Source organism: Anser brachyrhynchus, assembly GCF_964034855.1.
Source record: "Anser brachyrhynchus genome assembly, chromosome: 2".
NCBI classification, from domain to species: Eukaryota; Metazoa; Chordata; class Aves; order Anseriformes; family Anatidae; genus Anser; species Anser brachyrhynchus.
Window position 1 is genome coordinate 133,805,796 of NC_137695.1, and position 24,054 is coordinate 133,829,849.

Consider the following 24,054-nt stretch of genomic DNA (forward strand, 5'->3'; position numbering starts at 1 on the left):
AATAAACAATCACTCAAAACTTTGTCTACTTTTATGTAATCACTGGATGGTTTAAGAGATTATTAGTTAACTTATTATCCTTCACAAGATCTGCTAACATTAAAAGGCATGATATCAGTATATAGGATGAAAAGCAGTCAAACTGGAATAATAGAAAGGGCTTAACAAACATGATCATAACTGTACTCACAACATCTCAATGATGGGAAAATAAATATTTTTCCATTTGTGCTGCTGGACTAACTGAAGAAAAGCAACCATTTCATTCTAAAAGCAAAAATGCAGCAGCAACAAAGCCAGGACTCAAAATGTAGGGTTTCTACTTCCTCTCCCTTAATCTGGTTTTCCAAACCTGCAGGCTGGAGCCTCCTTGGTAAGGTATGATGAGGCCAATGCACACCCAGGTAGGAAGTACTCCCAGCTCTCAGGTTCCAACAGGCTTTTATTCTTTGCTAAAAATTACAGTGTTAGTAGGACTACCATGGTTGTTGGCCACATTATAGACCTATACAAGTGAGTGTCCTTTGTGCTCTGAATGAGGCTGGAATAAAATGATACTCATATTTTTTGTAACCCATCTTTGCTGAGAACTGTTTTTATCTGACTGCAGGATCAAGACCTAGAACCTGTTACTGTCATTTACTATACCTGCTGTGGTAGAGTCCCAGCCACAGTCCAATATCCTCTTACACTGTGCATTGTACAAGCAAATTACTCTCCCACCCTTCCAAACAAACAGTAATTCTGGGATTGGTCTTTGAAGAGACACACCTGATCCTTCAGTGCATTCACAAATATTTAACTTCCTACATTGTGGAATTGGTGGAACTAACTCAGCATTCAGAAAGAGGTTCATAGCATGGAATCATGCAATCATAGAATCACAGAATCACAGAATGGTTTGGGTTGGAAGGGACCTGAAAGATCATCTAATTCAATTCCCCTGCGTGGGCAGGGACACCTTCCACCTTCCTCAGCTCCTTGAGGGAGCAGGACCTTTGTGACCAGAACTAGACCAGAGCAGCTAAAGACAAGGAGTTCTGATGGTCTGTGCCGTGAAGTGTGGGTCAATTGAAAGAACACTAACAGCACTGCTACTTCACCCCTATGCTTTGATTACATCCAGCAGTGCCTGTGAGTGTTGTAACAAACCTTTGAAAATAGACTTGGGCTCATTTGGTCAGAAGATGAGCTATCTACCTGTGCTACTGTAAGGCCACATTTAAGCTAAAATGTGAAGAGAAGACAGACTTCATGGCTAAGGGACAGTGTGTCAGCATTCAGCTTAAGTCTGGAGTTGGTTCCAAGCTCAGAGTGAAGGCAAAGCAAGATCAGATCCTGCTGTAAGGAGCAATATGCATTACTTACATTCTTGGGTAATTCCACTTCAGTATTTCTGAATACACAAATGAAGCACATACAAAGCATCATGGATTGAGATCTGTAGGCTAGGTTTGTATGTATATATGTATAAAAAATTAAGCTTGCTCCATTTTAAATATTCAAACTTCATGATGTGTCCCTGGATAAGCCATATTTACATTAAATACTTTCCCATACTATTATAATTTTGTTTGATAATGTAAGTAATAAAACCCATATTGTCTTGTTCTGTGTCGAAACTTGAGAGCAAATTTGTTATTATTACATAGAATACCTTAATTATTTTTATGCTATCTAATTCACCCACAATTAATTTTATTTAAAGAATACTTTTGACCTATTCCTGAACTCTTTTTCTAAAATACATATTATATTTATTGTTTGAAAGAGACAGAAATGCTCACCTTTTTGCAGACAAAGTCACCAGGTAAATACACAATGGATTTCAACCTTAGCAGCATGTCATATATCATCTGAGTATCACAACCCTGTTAAAATTAAGTAGAATTGTTCTGTATTGATTCAGTAACACAAGTGATTATTAATGCTTACACTGGGCAGCAAGTTAATACATGAGTGATCCAGGGGTTCATAAGTGGAATGACAAATGAAAACATGGTAAGGGACAACTTTTAAAGGAGAGAAAATATTGAAGGAATTGTCATTTCAGATACCTATAATATTCTCTTTGGGTTGAACAGTGTTATTTATTTATTTAGTTTTAATGAAGTGAGCTTCTGTACATCTAAGTTTGATTGTTGTGGAAGTTCAGTGCTATTTTCTGTGTTTTATAGATCTTTTAGGTGATTTTTATACTGACCCGGGGGAAAAAAAGCAGGTCAAATTCTTTTTATGAATCTATGAATTCCAAGTCTTCAGCAAATGTTGCAGAAACATTGCAACTATGTAATGTTTAAACAAGAGATATCCTGATTCTTGCAACTGTCTTAAAAAAAAAATGGTTAAACTTAATGTATTTCAAGACTACTAAAAATGCAATGTCTCTCCATTTTTGGTGTAAAAATCCAATCTTATGTACCACATTTAAATAATCTCTCTTGAAATCTATCGTGATAACAATAAGAAAGCTCCTTTGAACAAAAAGCTACTAAAAATAACATTCACTACATCAAAGTTATGTTCCCAGAACAAATAGTAACCCTGATCTCTCAGGCAGTGCTAGGCAGTAGACAGCAAGGTGATCTGTACTAAAAATTATATTCTAAATTTGGCTCTAGAGATTAGTTACACTCTGAAATCTGACAGTCTGACCATAACATCAGCTTTAATATGTCAGTATAGCAGGACTGTTTCTTAATCTCATTCACTTTTTTTTTTTTTTTAATCTCTGATATAACACAAAAAAGACAGGTACTTGTCTTTGTCCTGACCTGTCTCCACTGACTTAGATAATTCTTAGACTTATTTTGCCTTGAATATTAACAAACACGTTCTTAAGTGTGGCAAGATGCACAAAACAAGGTTTCTGTCTCACAAATACCACATATTGCTGCATTCTCCTGTAAAGGTACTTGCTTTGAATAAGTCAACTTTGTTGACAATGGCAAAGTTCACATCAATTGCAATGGCTAATTGCATTTTGGTTGGCATCTGCTCCAGTAATTCTGATTCATCTGTAACAAACAAAACAAAACAAAACAAAAAACAAAACAAAAAACAACAACAACAAAAACCTGATTAGTTGGAAGAAGCTATAAAGGAAGAATGAAAGAAAGTCCATAAAAATGAACATTGCATAGAAAAACAACTTAGTGGAGTAATTCTAGCATTTATGAGTTCAAATGAGGAAGATGCTACTATGCTAACCAGAAGAAATTGTCTTTTAAGTTGCATATCTTGTCTAAAGATATAACCAGAACTTTACATAAATTAATAGAAATTGTGAAGTAGAAAGCGTATTGCTTTGGAGTTTTTTGCTTTTCTAAAGGAAATGGAATACCCCCCTCTCGCTCTCTCCTATGAAATTCAGAAAAGATTTGTGCATTTCACCTTATAGCTATATCTGCACAAAACACTCTCTTTTTGAGCTTCTGTGTAACTGGAATTGGAAAGCCTTACCCAGCATTCCTTGAGAGTCCCATGTGTATTCATACCAGGTTCGAACACGATTTTGAACCACTTTTGGAATGGAGTAAGTGTTCATATAGGAGACAGTGTTGTCCATACAGGATCGGTAGTAGTTCTGTCCTGCTGTAGCTGCTCCAATTACATCTCTCATCTGCAAACATCAGTTGATATTACTACACATTTCAGCAAAAATAGTTGTGATTTGAGTATCTTGTCAAGGACATAAAAAAAAGAATAAAACACTTGTTTACAAAATTGCTGATTAATTATACATTCAGCTCCATGTTTTGAATAGTTCCTTCATCTGCTTTTTCAGGAACATTAAATAAAACCTAACTGTATAAGAAACAGTCTATATTTTTTTTTATTTTTAAAGGAATCATTTTTGTTTTTCAGCTTGTTCTTCTGTCTTTTATTTCTGTAATTGCATGAAAAATACAGATAATGCTTTTGTAAACATCTATAATAAAGCTACTGTGTATTTGTTGTGCCATGCAAGTCAGAAATGAAGCAAAGCAGGCTAAATTTCTGTAATAACATCAGCTGGCACCAACAGAACAAAGATCCTGACACTGTTTAAATTGAAGCTAGATCACTCCTAAAAATCCACTTTGGGCTGAAAGTTGACCTTGAAGATTTTAGCGCAGGAACATCATTTAACATTTCAACACAAATGCAATTTGTTTTTAGTAGAACAGCTTCACAGTGCAGTGGCCAAGGATTAGTATGATACTGAGGCAAATTCTATTTCTTATTACAGAAAGGCAATTGATTGGAGGAATAACAATTTTTAGGCAGCTGTGCTAAATTGGGAATAACTCAGTAAGTTTAAAATATTTTTGTAAACAGGAATTATAACAAAATATAATGAAGCTGCTTGCGTATTAATAAGTTTTGATTCCACAATTGACTACACTGGTTACAAAAGTTAATCTCAAATCTATTTGGGGAAGAGAGCTTTTATATGAATAATTAGTTTTTGGTAATTTTTGGTTTTATTTTTGATAATACTTGTTTGTGGATGAATTTGATATTTTATAGGAAAGAATGTTCTATGATAATTGGGTATCTCACACTTCTAAATTGCAAGAGGCATATATATTTTTTTAACTTTGGCTGAACTTTTTTTCACATTCTGAACTCATAAAAAAAATCACCAATATCTTTATGTTTTCATATTAATTCTCCCAGTAACAGACATGTACAAATCAAAAGCTCTGGAATCGTTTCTAAAGGAATCCAACACAAGACACAGCCTGACATAAGAATCATGCTATTTCTCTGTAGGCAAGGTATTTTAAAACCTGTGGATCTAAAGCTCAAATTTAGTAGTTAACAAGCTACAAGCTGGAAATAGTTCATGCTGGGTTCCACTTGTCTGGAAGTATAACTGATTTGCTTTGCTGTAGGCTTTTTTTTTTTTTTCCTCTTGCCATATGAAAACCAACAGAAATAGAAAATAGTCAATTTTCAAATTAACAAATATTTTGTAACTTATGGAAGATATCTCAATTCTAGTTTGACAGAAATCTTGAGATTTCTATTGTCAGTAGTATCAAGTTTGATTTATTTGATAATTTGTACATGTTAATATAATTATACCTGCAGTTATAACTTTCATATCAGATTCAACAGTAGAGTGTGAATGTTAAGGAACCGTCTCCTTGGCTGTGAAGAAATAAAAAAGGAATTGTACATAGTTTTAAGAATCATCTGTGTCATGCAGAGACTTGGCTTTAAATCAACTTGTGTGCAAAAGGCATACAAAACTGGGAACTGATTAAATGCATGCAGCAGTCAGAAGGGTAAGTATGGATGACAGTGAAAAAGAGGGACATGTATGTTGAAGCTAAACTTTTTCCTGGAACTAAACAGAACAAAATTGAATATATTATCGCTACACTGCAGTTCATTGAATATATCTAGTTATTGATTTCTTGATGTACCTGACCAATTAAGCTGGAGAAGACAAAGACACCCAAGAAAAAATTCAGCAGTTGAAAAACTATCTCAAACAGGGTTTGTGGTTCTGGAAGGCCACCAATGGTGATTAACGTACGAACTGCCCAGTAGTAACACCTCAGGTACCTGTGAATACAAACAGAATTTTTGTTATTGACTGGAGCTACTTATGTCATTAACTACCCTTTTTATCACCTTAACAAACACTTTCTTGCCTTCACTACTGTCCCTCATGCCTGGGAAGAGCTGTCCATCAGCGGCTACCTTGTGAACACCCCTCAGGCTTTTCTCAGAACTCTCCTGGTCTGGAGGGCAAACATAGCAGTGAGCTATAAGCTCATAGCAGTGAGACACTAACACTGTACTTCAACATATGGCCTCCAATATATTGCCTCCTTCCCTGTATCCATTTACTGTCTCTCCCTTCCCATACTTAAGTGTGAGCTCTTTGGCCAAAGACTTTTTTTTCTGCTCGTACAATCCTTTTTGTACAGCCCTGTGCATGACAGAGTCCATTCCATTCAATCACTGAATTTCCATTAGTTGATAACATGAGTTTCTAAAAACAACAAAGGACCTGTACAGAATTAATTCTTTTTGATTTTGTGAGGATAGCCATACTAACTCTATGCCTATATATATAAAGCGCCTTGGCATCTCTAATATTCTTTTTAAAATTTCATTCTAAAACCATTAGTAATGCAGCATACCCCATTAAGTGCAGCTGCAATTAATTAGTTCTAATCATTGCCATGAATGTGCTATTGTTTCTTTCTTTTCTGAGCTAACAAATCTAGGAATATTTCTAAAGGCCCCCTAATCATTAGAATTTGACTTTATAAGTCTCTATACAATCAGATTTCAGCTTCTCTAATAATTAGAAGTATGTTTTCCTTAATTGTACAGTGAGATTTCCTATCAACAATGACCATAGCTTCTAAAGCAATGAAGATTCATTCTGTTTCTTGAATTTTATTGAGTTTGAAATAAAATAAAATTTAAAAAGCAACAAAACCCCCAGCAACAAAACCAGAAGAAATGCTTTTGGAGATGTTTCTTTGAAATAGACAGTCTAGCATACATTTTCTCATGTCTGCACTGAGTTTGAGGCCAACCTGATCGGCCTGCAAACTTCAGGAGTAGTACATTTTAGTTTGGTGGCCCCCACTTTAAATCTTTTTTTTATTGAGATATGAACTCAACTCCTATTAATAAATGGTTTGTGTAACTATACTATTGGAGGGTCAGTTTTGTTCAAATATAAGAAAATGAACTGACAATATCAAACAGTTCCAGTGAGGAATGTTCCATTTTAAATCACTTGGAAGTGTTTTTAAATCTTTTCACCTAAAATGTGAGGATTTATCATGCAATTGATTTTTGGTTTTCACTGCAAAGTCATGTTTTTCTTGGTTTCAAATTAATGAAATGCAGTAGCAATGATCACTTTTACCCTATTTTTCTAGTTTTAAACAGACAGAACTGTCAGTTTTCATTCAGAGTCCTTAAATCAAAAATTCATTACATATGTGTCATCCTGTCATTTTTCCTTGTTAGGGATGCAAAATGAACAGTTGGATTACACCAATACAATATTTGCACTCAGGTTCAAAAAAATCCACCATCACCTATTCACACTTGAAGCAAAGTATGCATAAGTGGCAGCTTTCACTCAGAGTTCTGTAGCTCAAAGGACATGCAAGAACAAGCCTCACATACCTGTTGGAGGAACTGCAGATTTAAACGTAAAATGATGTCTCTAGCTTGTCTGAGGGGATTTGTCATATGAAGCATATTAATATTGTATTCGTTTGTTATAAGTGTGAATGCTGTAGAGCTTGAAACATGTAGAATTAATGACTATGAAAATGTAAAGAAATTAGCAGTACTTCTGTGCTTAATTACTATAGGAAAGAAACTAATTAACAAACTCCCTCACTCTCAATGACCTCAGATGCCAAGACTGTTAAATCCACCATGATAGTCCATGATATAATCTCCATTCTGGGAGAGAATCTCCATGTCTGTGAGGCATGAAAGCAATTCCTGAAAGGACTTTAGGGATCCTAAACATGCTTCTTTGAAGCATACAGACTCTTGAGGAGTTTTTTTTGTTTGTTTGTTTGTTTGTTTTCAGAACTGCCCACTCCTTTCTGAAGATGTAGTTAATACAGTATTTTTTTTTTTGTAATTTTACTTCAGAGGAAATTTTCTACGGATAAAGTCACAATGATAATCACTATCTCTTAGGCACAGATTTTATAATTTCTCTTTTTACTTTATTTTATTGGTTTTGTTTTAATCTGACATAAAAGTTACAGTGTTGAAATATAAAGGAACGTTTTTCCTAAGAAATGAGATTGTAAATTTTGTTTATGGAAAGCCAGAAAAAAACAGACTACAGTTTCGATGGCATTAGCAGTTCTGCTTCCTACTAGCTAGAGTGTCTGGAAAACATCATTGCTTACCATATGGCTTACTAGCCTACTATAAAATTACTGTTGGAGCAAACAACATGAGACAAGAAAGAGATTTTCACTCTGCACAGCATAGACAGTAAGTGTATCCTTCAGGCAATCAAACTACTAGATTTTTCCCTGAAGTAAGTCCTATGTATGAAAACATTCAGAAAAAAACACATATAAGACACCTTGTAATGTTATGCCGAAGTTCCTATGTGGTTTTGGTTAATACAATTAAATCAAATCTTTGTGCATATGGCTGTCAGATTTTAAGGCGGTATTCACACAGCCCAGTGAAGCTTTATTTCAGGGCTGTCACATTTTTAGTCGCTAATTACAACCAGGACAGGTTTGAAGTGGAATAAAGAAGAGGCTTTTATAAACAGGCATTCTAACGATGTCCTCCTTGGTACCTTTCTTTCTTGAATGACTTACTAATCAAATGACTGTGGGTGTGATGTGCTCAGAGAGTAAGGTGTAAACTGCAATGATTTATATCAAAAATAAGGCTACAAGCAGCAAGTCTGAAAGCATTAGGTCTGACATATGTATGGGTTGGGCTGCTGCATTCACATGGCAAGGTTTTTGTAGTGGGAAGCTGCTGGGGTGGGCTCTGTGAGCAGAGCTCAGCAGCTGCCCCACGTCAGATCACAGCCAGCTCTAGCCAGCTCCTGGACCCGCTGCTGGCCAGAGCCGAACCACTAGGCAATGTTGTTTGCACCTCTGTGAGAGCAGATTTAAGAAAGGGGGGGAAAAATCTGCTGCACATCAGCAGCTGGGAACCAGCAGCTGGGAACCAGAGTGAGAACCAGCCCTGCAGACCCCAAGCTCAGTGCAGCAGGAGGGCAGGAGGAGCTCCAGGCACGCAGCAGCAGTTCCCCTGCGGCCTGTGGAGAGGCCCCTGGTGGAGCAGGCTGTCCCCCTGCAGCCCATGGGTCCCACACGGAGCAGATCTCCACGCTGCAGCCCGTGGAGGAGCCCCCGGTGGAGCAGGTGGATGTGGCCTGGAGGAGGCTGCGGCCCATGGAGAGCCCCCGCAGGAGCAGGCCCCGGGCCGGAGCTGCAGCCCGTGGAGAGGAGCCCACGCAGGAGCAGGGGTCTGGGGGGAGCTGCCGCCCGTGGGGGACCCGTGCTGGAGCAGTTTGCTCCTGGGGGATGGACCTGTGGTAGGAAGCCATGTTGGAGCAGTTGTTGAAGGGCTGCTGCCTGTGGGCAGCCCCCGCAGGCTCAGTTCAGGAAGGATGGCATCCGGTGGGAGGGACCTCACATGGAGCAGGGGCAGAGAGTAAGGAGGAGGAACAGGAGGTAATAAATAACATTATGCTGTCTGTTTTTCCCATGATGATAACTGGTGAGTGATCTCCCTGTCCTTATCTCATCCCTCCCTTGTGCCCTTTCCATTGTATTTTCTCCCCCTTTCTCTTTGAGAAGGAGGAGTGTGGGAGTGGTTGTGGGGTTCAGCTGCCCATCATGGTGAGACCCACCACAGCTCTGTATTCAGTTTGTTTGGAGGCACAAAACTGCCTCTGTAGCAAGCTCTGTGAGTGTGACACGTCAGACCTATTTGGAAGTACAGAATATAGGTGATATGCACATATGCAACATCTTTTAAGATACGCCATTCTTACTGCATATTGGTCATTGTAAACCAAAGAAGTTGAATTGTTCTAGACACATACAGTGATCATTTTCTGGGATTTCCAAATATCCAGTAAGTCTGCACCCAGAGCAGGAAGGCAGCAAGCCATAGAGAAAATTCATTAGGATACAAATGGATGTTTTGATTAGTAAATATGCTAGAGAATTTTGCAGCCTACTTGTAGATGGCTTGCATACAGCAGAAAAGATATACCATAAGATAAGTGGAACAATTTTTGTGCCTAACTTTATTGTTGAACCGGGGGGCTGCATGAGAATTTTAGCTCCCTCAGTTTACTTTCCCTCATAGGCAGTGAAATGGATACTTCCAGGGGACAATTCAAAACCATGACACTAGGTTCCTGCCTTTAATCACTTTCTAGAGGATTTGTCCATTTTCTCAAGGAATTAAACCAATCTCTTACTTACGTAGTTAAACTAGACTGAAAATAAACACATATGGTTCAAATTGTTCACTTAGCTAGAATTAAGAGACCTTCTCAATATCCTGCTGCTCTGGGCACATAAGCTCTGCACTATGGTTTTGCATCTGTGATGCTATCCTCCTGCATTAGGAGAGACTGAGATCTATCTAGGTAATTATGGGAAGTTCATCAAGAGCAGTTTTAATGCTGGCAACATCTTGGGTGGGTGATTTGGGTATGCTGCAGTGTGGGTAAACCTGACTGCCCTTTGTAGCTTGGGTTGAAGGCTTTCATTGAAGGCTGCCATGCAAAATATCTCAATTTTTTTTTTGGACTGGCACTAACATTTCCGAGTCTGGACACAGACTGGAAAAGAATACATCTAGCAGGAATTTGGAAGAATTGCTGCTTTGATAATTTTACTTGTGGTTTGAATGCTGTGCTACAGCTGTTATAAATTGGACTTCACCAGTTTGTATTCCTGCTCAGGAATACATATAAACAAACCGATGAGGTAAACTCTTGTCTGTGTGTTCTTTTTAGCCTGGGAAAGGGAAAAACATGATCCTAAAGTGCTGACATTTTTAAGAACTGAGTTTGGACATCACTAGCAACATTTTATGGACACAGCAGGGATTCCACATAAAACCTTAATGCCACTAAATCAATGCCAGTTCATTTGCTTTGAGTCAGTGTAATCGGAGACTGCTACAGTTTTGTTTCATTTGTCAAAATGCTGTCCGACTTTTTTTAATTAGCTAAGAAGCCATGTTTTTTTTATCTTCTTTCTGAACACATTCCCATTCTAGATGAGAACAATGGAATATTTTACATCAGATATCTGCCTCTCTGACTGCTGTATGAAAGGAAATTATTGCTCTACCGTAATATATACTGCAGTTCTGGTCACTTATTCTGATATATTTTTCTCAGATTGGAAAACAGGAACAACCAAGAACAAAGAAAAATATATACCTTGAAGTATATTTTCTGACATGTTTAATTTCAAACTGCATCTCCAATAATAACTGGTTTTCATACTATGACTCTTTGTCAAAAAATTCCAAATATCTGGCAAACAGATATGTCTTGCCTTAGTCGTTGATTTGATGACTATCCTATACAAAAGCCATTTGCTGTTAGAAGGCTAACAGGTTATACTTTATGAGATGCAGGTCAGCTTGGGATATCGCTTGAGTTTCCATGTACTTGGGATCTTATACAGTATAAATTACGTAGAAGCAAAAGAATAATTGCATACTAATGTCAGATGAGGTAGATTAATGGATTAATGAAGCATATATATTCTTATGTATATTTTATTTCAACATCTCAGTGTAATGACTTAAGTTATCAGTTTATTATTACTATTAATAATAAATTCTGCCAAAAATCCCATTTGATACCAGTGTGACATCGTTTTCAAAATGTTTTCGCTTCTTCATAGAAAAGGTACCACAAAACATTAAAAAACACGGCCGTTGCCTCTGGGCACAACTGTATTGTCTATGGTCAAGCCAGTAAATAATTTCTACCAATTTTTTGCATGAATGCAAAGTAAAATAATTTTGAATTTTGCCCATGAAAAACAGGAAGACTTTTCTGTCTTTTTTTTTTTTTTTTTGGCTGTTCTCACATTAAAAACTTGAAGACTGGGTAAGCTCTTTATTTTCAGAGCCTTCAGGTGCTTAGTCTTAGTTAACTTATTTTTTAATTACAAGACAAGTATTCCCAAGAATGACATTAACTGAAATTGCTATAAAGGAAATTCATTATGCATTTTTCTTGACAGATTTCTAGAATACTTGATCCTGTGAATAAATACCTGTGTACAAGTTTACTTACATAAGTGGTCCCACTGAGCTCCATGAGCCTGCTTGCATGTCTGGTTATAATATTCCAGCTGTGTATTTTAGTGGTGTGTGAAAACTTCAGCAATGTTATTTTATTTTTTATTTATTTTTTGAGAGAGAACCTTAGCTATTAAAAATCAGTGCTACTTTACACAAAGTGCGTTTTACTCTAAAGGTTATTTTCTTACCCTTCAAAACAGTGACTTCACATCAAACTTCTGAAGTCTGACAAAATTACAAAAAAGAAGAGCACGTCTCCAAACTATTAAAAGAGAAGCGTGAAAAGTTGTTTAAAGGTGTTTTATGTTAGCAGCAGTATATTATATGCAGTTTTGCAAATAACATAATTAATGAACAAATTGTGCTTCTGGGGCTTTAACTATTTTGTGGTCTTTGAAAGAAATGTAAGTAAGTTCTTTCATACATCCGAACATACTAGATATGTTTTTGTATAACTACACCCAGAATATATGACTACTTATTTTCTGTTGTTTCCTCTCCCTCATCTTAATGATGGCATCCAGACTTTTTCTGTCATAAGGAGTTTGTGAACAGTGTGCCAATATCCACTCCTTCCTACTGGGGACACCCCTTGGCACCTGGTTAAGCATGTCCTTTTCCAAAGATCAGAGAAGGTCAGTAGAATTTTTTTTTTTTAGACCAATCACAACGCTGCTAAGTGGGAATAAAATGTTGCATTTTAATGACAGTGCTGTGTGGCAGAAAAAGACTGGTGCCTCTGATTCCTTTAAGGTATTGTTCTGTCATCCTTCTAACAGTTCCCATGTGCATAAGCAATCAGTGAGTTTAATTTATGATCTTTGATGCTTTCTAAATGTTTAATTAAGTTAGTGCTTAGTACTGACTCATAAACCTATAAAAGCTGAAAGTACTAAACCAATTATTCACTGCACCTGCCCCCCAGATATGCGCTAGTAATGAAAGCTGCTAATCAGCAGTCATGGTACTAAAAGTTAGCTATCCAAGTACTTGTAAAGTAAGGGCATAACCTGTAAACAAAGTCATGGGAAAGGGAGAGGGATTCAGGGAGGAGCAAAATCAACAAAAACTAATTGCGAGAGAAAAGGACTTACATGTTTCCTTGGCCATCGTACACCCATCTAGTGCTGCCAAGTCCTTCATAGTCTGAAGCCCAATAATACAAGCATGCATTAATGTGCAAGATAAACAGCAAGTATCCAGTTGTTCGAATGACCCTATAAAAGTCAACAGATTCCAAATAGCAAATGATTAAATTCCTGTTAAAAATGTATAGTTTTCCCTCCTTTTAATATGGCACCCTTTGCTTTTTGTGTCAATAATGTATATACTTAAGCATACACTAAGTAGCTCCCCACCTGTATTGACTCTGTGAAAAAAAATTGCTGGCCCAAAAAAACTTGTCTCTGATGTTTGTCCAAGGTCAAATAAATATCTTTCCTTGAGTATTTGACACAGGATCATTTTTTAAATTATGATTTCCTGAGAACTTCATAATACACCTCTTTTACTGGCTATGAATATTTACAGAAATCTGAAGCTATATTAATGAGGCTAGAGGGTACAAAATTATGTGTTTGTCAGACGCTGTTCAAGGTAGGCTCTGAACCAGTGAACTAAAGCCAAGGAACATCTGAGGTCAGAAATTAAATGTTTTGCAAGAGCTTTGCTAGGAAGCCTACAGTAGATGTGCTAAATAGTGTGATTTAGTGGCTACAGCAGGAGTTATATCATTCCTAATCCCAGTTCTTATGCTTATGGCCAGTTCTTCAAAGAACACCGATGATGAACTGCTTACGAACTGAGCAGCTTCCTGTTTAATACAGTAATGATCTCATTGTATATCCTCTGTCCAGTACATGGGGATCAAAAGGAAGATCTCCTGGATTTAGCTCTCTGTTCAAACATTCATGTATCCAAAGGATAAATAGGGAGGAAAAGTATAGGACTTGCCTAAACACAGGGAGGCTGTTCCATAATGGCTACATCTGCTACAGCCAGAATACAATGCAGTTCACAGTGCATAATAACTGAGAGGGTGGTTATATGCAAATTTAATAAGGTCTAATTAACTTGGGACTATAAATTAAGTTAATGGGAGATAATGTTTCTGTAGTTGCTTCTGTATTATGGTCTCCTTTGCTTGTTCTTCAGGTGCTGTTCCATGACCTCCTTTGCAACTCCATGCCACCGAGCCATCTACCTACTGGCACTGTTTAGGATGCTAGCAACTGAATATCACTTCTCTGTTGAAATGTTGATGCACTTTCAGGATAGCTCTGTTTAGGGCTGCAAGCTGTTGAGAACAGCAGATAGCTGATTTGAGCTAGTAATATTGCAAAATTGACCATGCTAGGACTATTGCTCTTGTTTCAGTCCATGCAGGTGTATTCCTGAGGCCTGAGTAAAGGTTCTGGAAGCCCTTGCTACAATAAATGTTCTATTTCTCTAGGCGCGTGCTTAATCTGCCATAATGGTATAGTAACTTTTTCTAGCTGTATTCCTACAAACTCAAACTGGTGAATTTGAGAAGTGAATCCATCCAGGCCCACTGAGAAACTGAAAAGCAGTTTCTTCACCTTGTGGAAATTCAGAGAAGCCTACTCTTGTACCAACAAGACTTAAAAAAAAACAAACAAAAAAAAAACTTAGAAAGAAAACTCCTCAATAAGTGAAAGGAGAGGGTAACATATGAATAAGCTTTTAGAAGGACAGCATCTCATAAATACTTTAGCAGAACTTTCAGACTTCTAAGGTCTTTTATTTCACAGGTATCTGAAAACATGAAACATGATGTTTCAACCTCCTTTTTGAATTTTTAAATCACATGAAATATCTCATTTGCAATGTACGAATACAAAGACTACCATTTAAGTGCAATACTCTCTGAAATAAGTTGGTAATCGTATTTTAATAAGATGGTATTTATGATGCAGCAGCACACAGGAAAAAGATTTTGCCCCAGGACTGGGACAGGGAAAGAAATCTGTTGGTGTAAGAACTGAACAGGATAAATTAAGGCTGTTGACAACGTTTGTCAGTAAATGACAATAATGGCAATAGAGCAGATAGGCTGATCAGGTCCTAGCTGCAGCAGTGACTGCTGAGGGACCTACGAAATTTGCCATACCTGTGTCCATGGGCTGCCTGAGTTGGAACCAAAATTCTTTTGGTGAATATAGAAGGTGAGAACACAGTGCAGTAGACATCAATTATAATCACTGTTTGAGAGCCGTACTGAGTTGATTCTCATTCCAAGTTTAGTCAATGTAGTGGAGGATCAAGTTTCTGTATATGCCAGGTTCATGGTGAGAGCATGTTTGAAGAAAAATGTTGATATAGGCTCAAGCTCATAACTTTTAATAAAAGTACAAATAAACAGCCACTGAGGATTTGGCACTGCTAGGAACCTAATGAAGCTGTTCTTTAGCTCTTTCACTAAAGAAACTTCTTTCTGATTGTTCTGATCAGTTAAATTTTGACAGAAGCCTCAGTGTGGTGAATATTTTGCATGAAAGTAGCCTTTGCACTCAAGCAGGCCAGCTGAACTGAACAGGACTTCATAGATGAATGGAGCTTTACATTTATTATTTTAATGATTACAATAAAGACAAAGAGATATTAAAAAAGATCTTAAATTGAACAGTTAAAATGTACCATACTGTGCCGACAAAGATATACCGTCCAGTGCTTCACTGATGACTTATGACATTGAATGAAAGGCATTCTGTGCCAAGCTTTGCATTCTACAAGGATTTAATAAGCACATACCTGTAGATGTATGCTTTGTCCAGAATAGCTTCCAAACGATCATTAAACTCAAAGAATGTGTTATGCTGAATGGAAAATAAGTGAAAGTAATCCAATCATTATCTTTCACCACATATTTTTCTAGTAGTACTGTTATTAGTTCACATACACATTTTGAAAATAATGGATTTTTCAGCAGTCTGACTTTCTTTAAACACCTATCTAGAGGTGAACTGCAAAGCAAAGATAAAAATTGAGTAAAACATTGTTTTGGGTGTTGAGTGTCCATTAATCTGATTATAGAGATAACCTTGCTGTTTAGGTCAGACTGATGTTGATAATTGACTTCTACTTCTTCAAATGTTTATAACTGGTTAGGCAGCTTTATCAGAAGCATTACAGCTATAAAATTTTTTTTTTCTTTTTCTGAAATTCCAGTGACTATTCAGTAAGTGCTCATATGTATCAACAACCACATATACGATTACATAGTAATAATTGCTGCTGTATCAAATTCCTCCTGTTAATAATTTCTAGTTCACCTTTAGCCCCAAACAAAATCTTGGTTTGCTCAGCCCAGCGCAGAGCAGGCCAAGGGGAGGCCTCATGGCGGCCTGCAGCTCCCTCACGAGGGGAGCGGAGGGGCAGGCGCTGAGCTCTGCTCTCTGGGGACAGCGACAGGACCCGAGGGAACGGCATGGAGCTGGGACAGGGGAGGGTCAGGCTGGGGGTTAGGGAAAGGTTCTGCACCCAGAGGGTGGTCGGGCACTGGGACAGGCTCCCCAGGGCAGTGGTTATGGCACTGAACCTGCCAGAGTTCAAGAAGCATTTGGACAATGTTCTAAGACACATGGTCTGATTTTTGGGTGATTCTCTGTGGACCCAGGAGTTGGATTTGATGATCCTTGTGGGCCCCTTCCAACTTGAGATATTATATGATTCTATGACTCTATGATAATATTCCCACATACATTTTTGTTGTTGTTCAGTACACATCTGTTTGACTAATACCAAGTACAGTTTAACTTTTTATTCTTTCATACTGTTTTGGTTCTGATTTATGGAAGTATGAAGTTTTGTTGAAGACTGAAGTGAAGAGCACCCTCATTTTATTCTTAGAGTTCTTGTCGCTTCTTCCAACTTTAAATGAAAGCCATTTCTTTGTCAACATACTGCTCCATATCAAGTGCAGTTTCATAAATGGTTTGTAAGTAGAAAAGACATTCACCTTGTTATACATGACTATCAATAATTGCTTTGGTTTTGCAGACACAGTATTTTGATGGTGATTCATGCAGAGGTAGTTTTACAAAAGACGAGAGAGAAAAATAATATGGCTCTGAGGTAGCATTTAACCGTTAAACTGGTCAAAGGAATAGCACAGAGGCTACCATATAGCACAGAGAGTTCAGAGAGAGACTGTCCTCACGTGTGGGGAACATACTGAGGCCTGTTAGGTACTGTGAAATAAAGGGAGAGGGATGTTGTCTAACCACATCTCAGCCCGTCCACTGCACACTCCATGTCTTTGGACTCAATAACAAAAGTGGGTTTATGCTTGTTAAATGTGCTATGTACAGCTTACGTTGTCATTAAAATTTCCACCTTTGCTTTTAAGCACCTGACATTACCAACAGAAAGAGAAAATACGTTGGCATTAATTAGTGATCTTAAATGAATATTTTTGATGTTTGAAAACTAAACAGTTTATTTAAGATTAATCTAATTTAAATAATGGAAACAAATCTTTCTTAATCACAAAACAGCTTTTTTATTATAAGAAAGCTACAAGAAAAAAAAGAGAATAATGGCTTCAGTTGGCTAGATTATTTTTTTTTCTTTTTTTTCTGTTTATATACTGATGTGGCTTAGACTCAGAAGATTCCTGAAGATATTTTTCATTTTCTAAGCTCCATACTCCTAAGTATTATAAACATATTTTCACTGGGATTTAGAAGCATTTATGTGTTGTTAGCCATCTATTACTAACACAGATCTTACCTTTAGCATTCTATTTGCTCTAAATGCTGGGTTAAATCCAAAGAAGATAGATAAAACTTCAAATGGCAATACTGATATCACATCGAGCTGTTGAAGAGCAGAGAAAGAGATTTCAAAATAATCATAATGCATTTACTTGCTGTCAAAAACCTACTTAGATTGAACCATGATTGAGTATAAAATTTGAACAGTCAGCATGCTATGCCCATAATTTCCAAAGTACTAGCAGGCAAGATTATCTCTGAAAACACCAACAGCTTTGCTTTGCCCTACTTTTAAGTCCCTTGTGTCTGATATTTGCTTCTGTTTCATGGGGATTATTAGCAGTATCTCAGATATTTGACTATTAATACATTCTTTTATTTCAATTATGGTTCTGACAAGACTGAAATGGTAGGCATGTGGCTGGTAAATGGGGGTGCAAAAAGCACGTCATAGGAACTTCTACAGCTTTTAAGGCCAGGCTGCCTAAAGCAATCTGGGGGATCACAGTGAAATAGACTCCGTGTTTGCAACTGACAAAATCCATGTGTTTCATACAAAAGATTCATCATAGGATCATATGAACTTAAAAATATTTATGTATAATACTGGTTTCTGTTGTATTTGGATGCTTCTACTTCCCATATCACTAAGATTTTGAACATATCTCCACAGTCCACCAATTGTATGATTACTTATCTGCCTACTTTATTCTTTCTAAGAATACTGTGCAGAGAAGGAATGCTGTGGGAAACTTGGCTTTGCCTAAAGATTTGTGTCTTGAGATGCTTTTCTCTGTTACTGATAACTTTTGGGAATACAAGAGGAACATGGAACTGTGGGCTTCATCTCATTGTAATCAGAAATGTCTCTGCCCTGAGAGATGCAACTCACATTGGCAGCAATACTGCCCTTTAATTCCATGCAAGGAAGGTACAGTTAATGCCAGAACTCTGTGAAAAAAAGGAAACCAAGCCAAAAACTTGATTGAGGACAAACAGCCTTCTACGGCCTCTCTCCCTCTCTCAGATACATGTCTAAGAAGAAGCAAAGATGAGTCAGAAGTGCTTTAATACCAGTAACTGTTAATTGGTACTTAATCATTTGACTAATTCCCAGTTAATATCTATATCTTGCATGTAGTGAGAACATTCAGCTTCCATTAGTTTCTGTAGAAATCAAGAGCACTAAATATATTTCAAGAGTGAACCTAAAATAAAACCGTGCATATCCATTTCATTCTTTCAAATTTAGTTTGACTCTCTTCTGCTAATTTTGCTGTAAAGTGTTTATTTGTGCTTTAATATCCTGAAAGCACTTTTGGATAGCTTACCTTCAGGCATATAGATAATGCAATGTTGCAATCACTGAGACAAATTTTAGCTCCAAACTAAGACAGGTGCAAAAGTATATATAAAAGAGATAGCAAAAAACATGTTTTCAGAGATGCAGGCTTAGTGTCACAGAACTGCATGTGTATCAGGAATTCAACAGACTACCTTCCCTCTGTTGATAAATCCAATATTTTGGAAAAAAAATGAACAATTATTCTAAATCATTTCTAAAATTTTTCTTTTGATTTTAGAAAGTACTATGAGCATCAGAAACATTGCTTCAAATTTCTGTTTGCTTGTGTGAGCACTGGCATATTCACTAACATCAGGTACTTCATAGAGTTCACTGAATAGAGTTATCATCTAATTAAAACTTTTTATTTTGTTTAATGTACTCCTGGCAAACTATGCTCTTGTCTTTCAGTTTGTATGGGGATGGCCTTGCACAAATTCATCCAAAATAAGAATTTTATTAATTTCATTTTGTTCAATTATTATTACTTAGTATTATTTGGAATTGCATTTATAATTATTATGTTTTACAATTAAACACTCTTTATGAGGACAGCAACACCAGCTTCAGATGGTGAGAACTGACATTCCATCAACTCAACACTTTCTGCTGACTTTTTAAAATCAACAGTGCTTCTCAGGGAATGAAAAGATCCCATGGAATCCTACAACCAGAAGCTACAGGATGACACCAGTAACACAGGATCTACTTACCCGAAACTTCATAGAGCTGTGGTAGAATTTCTTCATTTCCACTTTGTCTGACTACAGTGATGATGAAAGGAGAAAAAGGGATAGTCAAGAACAGCATGTCAAGGATGAGCTCTGCTATTCTACAGTAATAATACTCTTCTGATAATAAGGATGATAGCATTTATATTAACAGTGGTTTAAAAGTATGAATGGAGAAATATCTGTAGGAAGAAGTAGTATTTTTATTAGACCAATTTACCTTAGATCAGATTTTATTAGACCTGCTTGAAAAAATCAGGTTTGGGGTTTATCTGTTTTTTATCCAAGTCTGGCTCTTGGTCTAACAAAGTATGCTATATTTTCACACAAACCTTCCATCTTGAGGTCTCGGTACTGGCTGATCCTTGACCTAACACCCTTCAATTTGGGGCCAAATGCTTCTTTTGACTTTAATGGTTCCAAGAGAATGTTTCTGGTGGTGCTGTACAAAACTAGCTCATTGAAAGCTGGCATTAACTTGCTAACATTATTAGCATTATAATAATCAACGCTGCATTCATTAGTAATGATTAGCTATTTATTTTTAAATTGCTCTCCATAGGAACTGATGCTAATACCTTAATAAGAAAGGCTAATGACAAGTATCTAAAAAAATGTATCTATTATTATACTTACTGAATTTATACCAGGGACACTTTAAAAATAGCCTTAAAATCTTAAGGACTTTTCACTATTATCATTTTAAGCATTAAACTTAATGCAAGAGATCAGGCGGTAGATGATTTCTTCACCCACTAAAATCTTTGAATTGTACAAACAGTTTCAAGGGAAATAAAAGGTAAGCTTCCTACATTAAATTTTTAACCTTGTTCATAAAACTTGAGTTTTCTAGGATTTCAGCAAGATTACCGTTTTATTGAGTGGCTAGGCATAGAAAAATACATCACACTGCACTGCATTTAATATCTATCCAAACTATATTTACATATTTCTATCTGAAATTCCTCTGTAAAGGTATTAGTAATATCTTGGATGTGTAAAATTCTGCATAAAAGCACTGAACTAAAGCTAGTTCCAAATTACTTATGAGGATATATAATTTTGAATTTTCAGTCTGTTGGGCACAATAATGTCACGCTGAAGTTATCTAAACTCTTTTTTTTTTTTTCACTTTAGGTTTTCTTCTATAAGAACTTAAAGAATCAAAAACAGGGAAGATTTTAAAGAAAAGGACATGTTCTATATGTCCTTTTCATACGTTAAGGGCAAATCTTTACCTTTCTACAGGCATTTGCTTATAGTTTTATTTTGTACTATTCTCTAAAAAGATAAAACAGTAGCAACAAGCAAAATTGCATATATATACACTATATATATATATTTATATATATACAGCCCCAAGAAAAAAACAAAACAAAACAAAAACAAAAAGCACCACCAACAAAAAACAAACAAAACCAACAAACACACACACACACACAAATCAAATGTTTTTGAATATATCTTGAAATTACTGGGATTTGTTCTGATGTAGGCAAAAAAATATAATCTCACAATTTGTAACATAGTGCTTATATCCTGTCCATCCATAGCAGAATGGGCACTGTCTTCAACTACAATTCCTGCACAATGTGAATGGAAAACCGAAAGTCTCACACAAACATACAAATGCATACATACATGTATGAATACATAGTCATATAATCACTGGTTCCAGTGAAGCTGCACCAATTTACTCCTGGTAAGAACGAGTTTTATACGTGTTCTGGCTGCTTGTATCTGTTGTTTTCTAACCTGCTTTTCTTTTTTAAGGACTTTTGTATGTAGAATTCACTTGTCCAGAATGTAGGCAATAGATATGTTTCCTTATTCCAAAACAGGATAATAGAATATCAGTGAAGAAGAATATAGGTATACTTTGATAACTAAAATGTTGTTTAGATTTGACATAGTAGGAAACGTGTATCAGATTATAAGCAATTTCTATAATGTACTTCAACACATACCCCCTTCTTGTGGAAATCCCACTTCCAATACTTACTATTATATCTCCACCTTTTAAAAATTGCACTCGGGGCTGGAAAACCAGCAGGTCACACAGGTAGCAGATATCACAGATGATGTCTATGGCAACCCAATATATTGTATTACTTGAGGTTTGATATGGAAACACAAAGCGAAGGGGGATAAACCAGCAATTCCAGTTATAGGCAACTGTCACAAGCATGAGCCATGCTACATAACGTCGATCTGAAAGACAAAACAGTGAATTTACAGGCATGAAATTAAAATCTGTTTTCATTCTTTTAGATATACTTATTCTAGTGAAGCCTCTGGGAACCTTTCTGCCCAGAGCAACCTATCATTCTCCCTTATTCAGTAGCACAGGCTCATAAAGTCACACATGTTGAAAAGAGGAATCACGCAATGAATAAGCAAAAGGGGAAAAAAAAAAGTGTATGAGAGCATACAGAATTTAACGTATCTCAAAAAGCTCAAAATGTTTTGTTATGCATACTATAACTGACAGAATAATTATTTGGCCTTAATGAATGGGACAAATTCTAGATCAAGAGTCATCAGGTTTGATTGTGGTTGTTTTATATATCAGCTTCACGGCACTTACAAAATCACACTGTCATATCCTTACTACTGTTGTCAGTTTTCATGGCTTTTCCCTGTTTGCAATGAAAGTTCTTGAGGGCTGGATCTATGTATCCCTCTGAACTGTAAACAGGAACGTGGATCTTGCTGTGGCTTGTAGGTACCATATAATACTGAGTCACTTCAGCAATCCTTTACTCCATTCTATTTAAATTTAAATAATTTAATAATATTAAATATTTAAATTTACAGTTTTAATTTACCTGTGTATGAGTCTATGCTGTCTGGTAGTTGTAGATAGGTCATGTACTTTTTCAGTGGTGTTTTTTTGAATTTACAGCAGAGCATATCACAGTAGTGATCCTCCTCTGGCTTCGCTTCTGCTTCCTCTTTCTTTTCTTCCTTTTTTTCATCTTTTGGTGGGGGTGGAGGCTTCTTTTTTGATGGTGCTAGTGAAAATAGAATATCACAAGTGACCTTTTAACAGTCGTTTAATTCCTACACCCTCTATTAACATATACAAGAACTTCATCATGTTAAAAACTCTTCTAAAAACACTTGGGAGTGACTAAAGCTACAATTCCTTACAATATTGAGTGTATTAGAAAACAGATTGGAATAAAATAACCACTGATATAATCATGCACGCCTGCTATCACAAACAGGGCACTTCATGTTAAAGAGTGCAATATATGTTACTGCATTTCCTTGGACAGTGCCCACAACCAAAGCCATAAAACACCAACAAGAAAAAAAAGTAATTCATAATTCAGCATTCATTAATTCACCTGGGCATTTCTCTTTACACGATTGTTGCAAATAATGCATAGTTAGGATGGAGATAAGAAAAGATGTCTGTTCCATGGGCTGATCTCTCCCCTCACCTGAGATCTGATATGCAAGATGCAGTAGGTGAAACTAATGGGAAGCCTATGGTTTTCTACATTTATATGCTTACAAAGCCTTGTGGCACTCCTTTGAGCCCTGTTCTTCCATCTTTATCTTAGATAACTTTTTGCCCCATTAATTCTGGTGGCTTTACCTCTGAATAGGATACACAGTCTTAGCAGCAAATTGATGAAATGGAACTATAGTCATTTGAGAAATAAATGATTTTAAGTTTTACAAAGAGGACAAAAGAGGTAAATGAGCAAAGTATTATTTTAAAAAAAATGGAATTCCTTTATTAGCTGGTAGAGTTTATAAGATGTCAAGCTCTGTTTTTTCTATCTTATTAAAAAATGGGTAAACACTAAACAGCTTCTCTAAATGGCAGAATATCAAATCACCACTCTCAATTCTTTGTGAAAAAGAAATGAAGTTAAACTTTCCTATAAAGAGTAACAACATTGTATTTGTTTGATGTTTCATATTTTATCAAAAGTCAGTATTTAATGAATTTCACGAGTTTGCTCTATTTGAAACACATACCTAGAGTCCTCAGTGTGTCTGGAAGTTTGCTGCCATGGCTAAAATTTTATTTACTTTTACACAACAGATCTAATCTCAGATTGACCTATATTTACTTGTAAGATAGATATGTTTCCTCATATGTTTCAGATTCATCCCAATGAATAAAGGTATCTAGGATTTAATTTAAAATATATAAAACTGCTTGACAGACATGATTCTAGACTTGATTGCCCAAGATTTTCCCCACGGATGTTTCAGTGATGGGGTTCAAATGGATTTTGTACCAAGGACCTGGGTTATTGTAAACTGTTACAGGTGGCTTGACTCCAGTGGGCACAAAGTGATTCATTTCAATGGGTAAACGTGAAGTTTGCTATACTTACCAAAAAATGTTATCATAGCATTTTCTGTTCCCACAAAATAATCTTTATCTTATACTCAACAAATACACAGC

At 36.4% G+C, this 24,054-nt stretch overlaps 1 protein-coding gene across 1 annotated transcript in view; it reads right to left on the bottom strand.

Moving 5' to 3' along the window:
- CNGB3 (cyclic nucleotide gated channel subunit beta 3) overlaps positions 1–24,054 on the bottom strand; it is a gene marked incomplete at its 5' end in the record, with an annotated part of 67,944 nt that overhangs the window by 12,152 nt on the left and 31,738 nt on the right. Inside the window, 10 exons of the mRNA XM_080582375.1 lie at positions 1,788–1,871; positions 2,920–3,017; positions 3,463–3,622; positions 5,418–5,559; positions 12,906–13,028; positions 15,583–15,647; positions 17,563–17,649; positions 19,605–19,655; positions 21,625–21,833; positions 22,451–22,636. Of these exons, the coding sequence (XP_080438501.1) occupies positions 1,788–1,871; positions 2,920–3,017; positions 3,463–3,622; positions 5,418–5,559; positions 12,906–13,028; positions 15,583–15,647; positions 17,563–17,649; positions 19,605–19,655; positions 21,625–21,833; positions 22,451–22,636 (1,205 nt within the window). The remainder of the gene's footprint in view (positions 1–1,787; positions 1,872–2,919; positions 3,018–3,462; positions 3,623–5,417; positions 5,560–12,905; positions 13,029–15,582; positions 15,648–17,562; positions 17,650–19,604; positions 19,656–21,624; positions 21,834–22,450; positions 22,637–24,054) is intronic.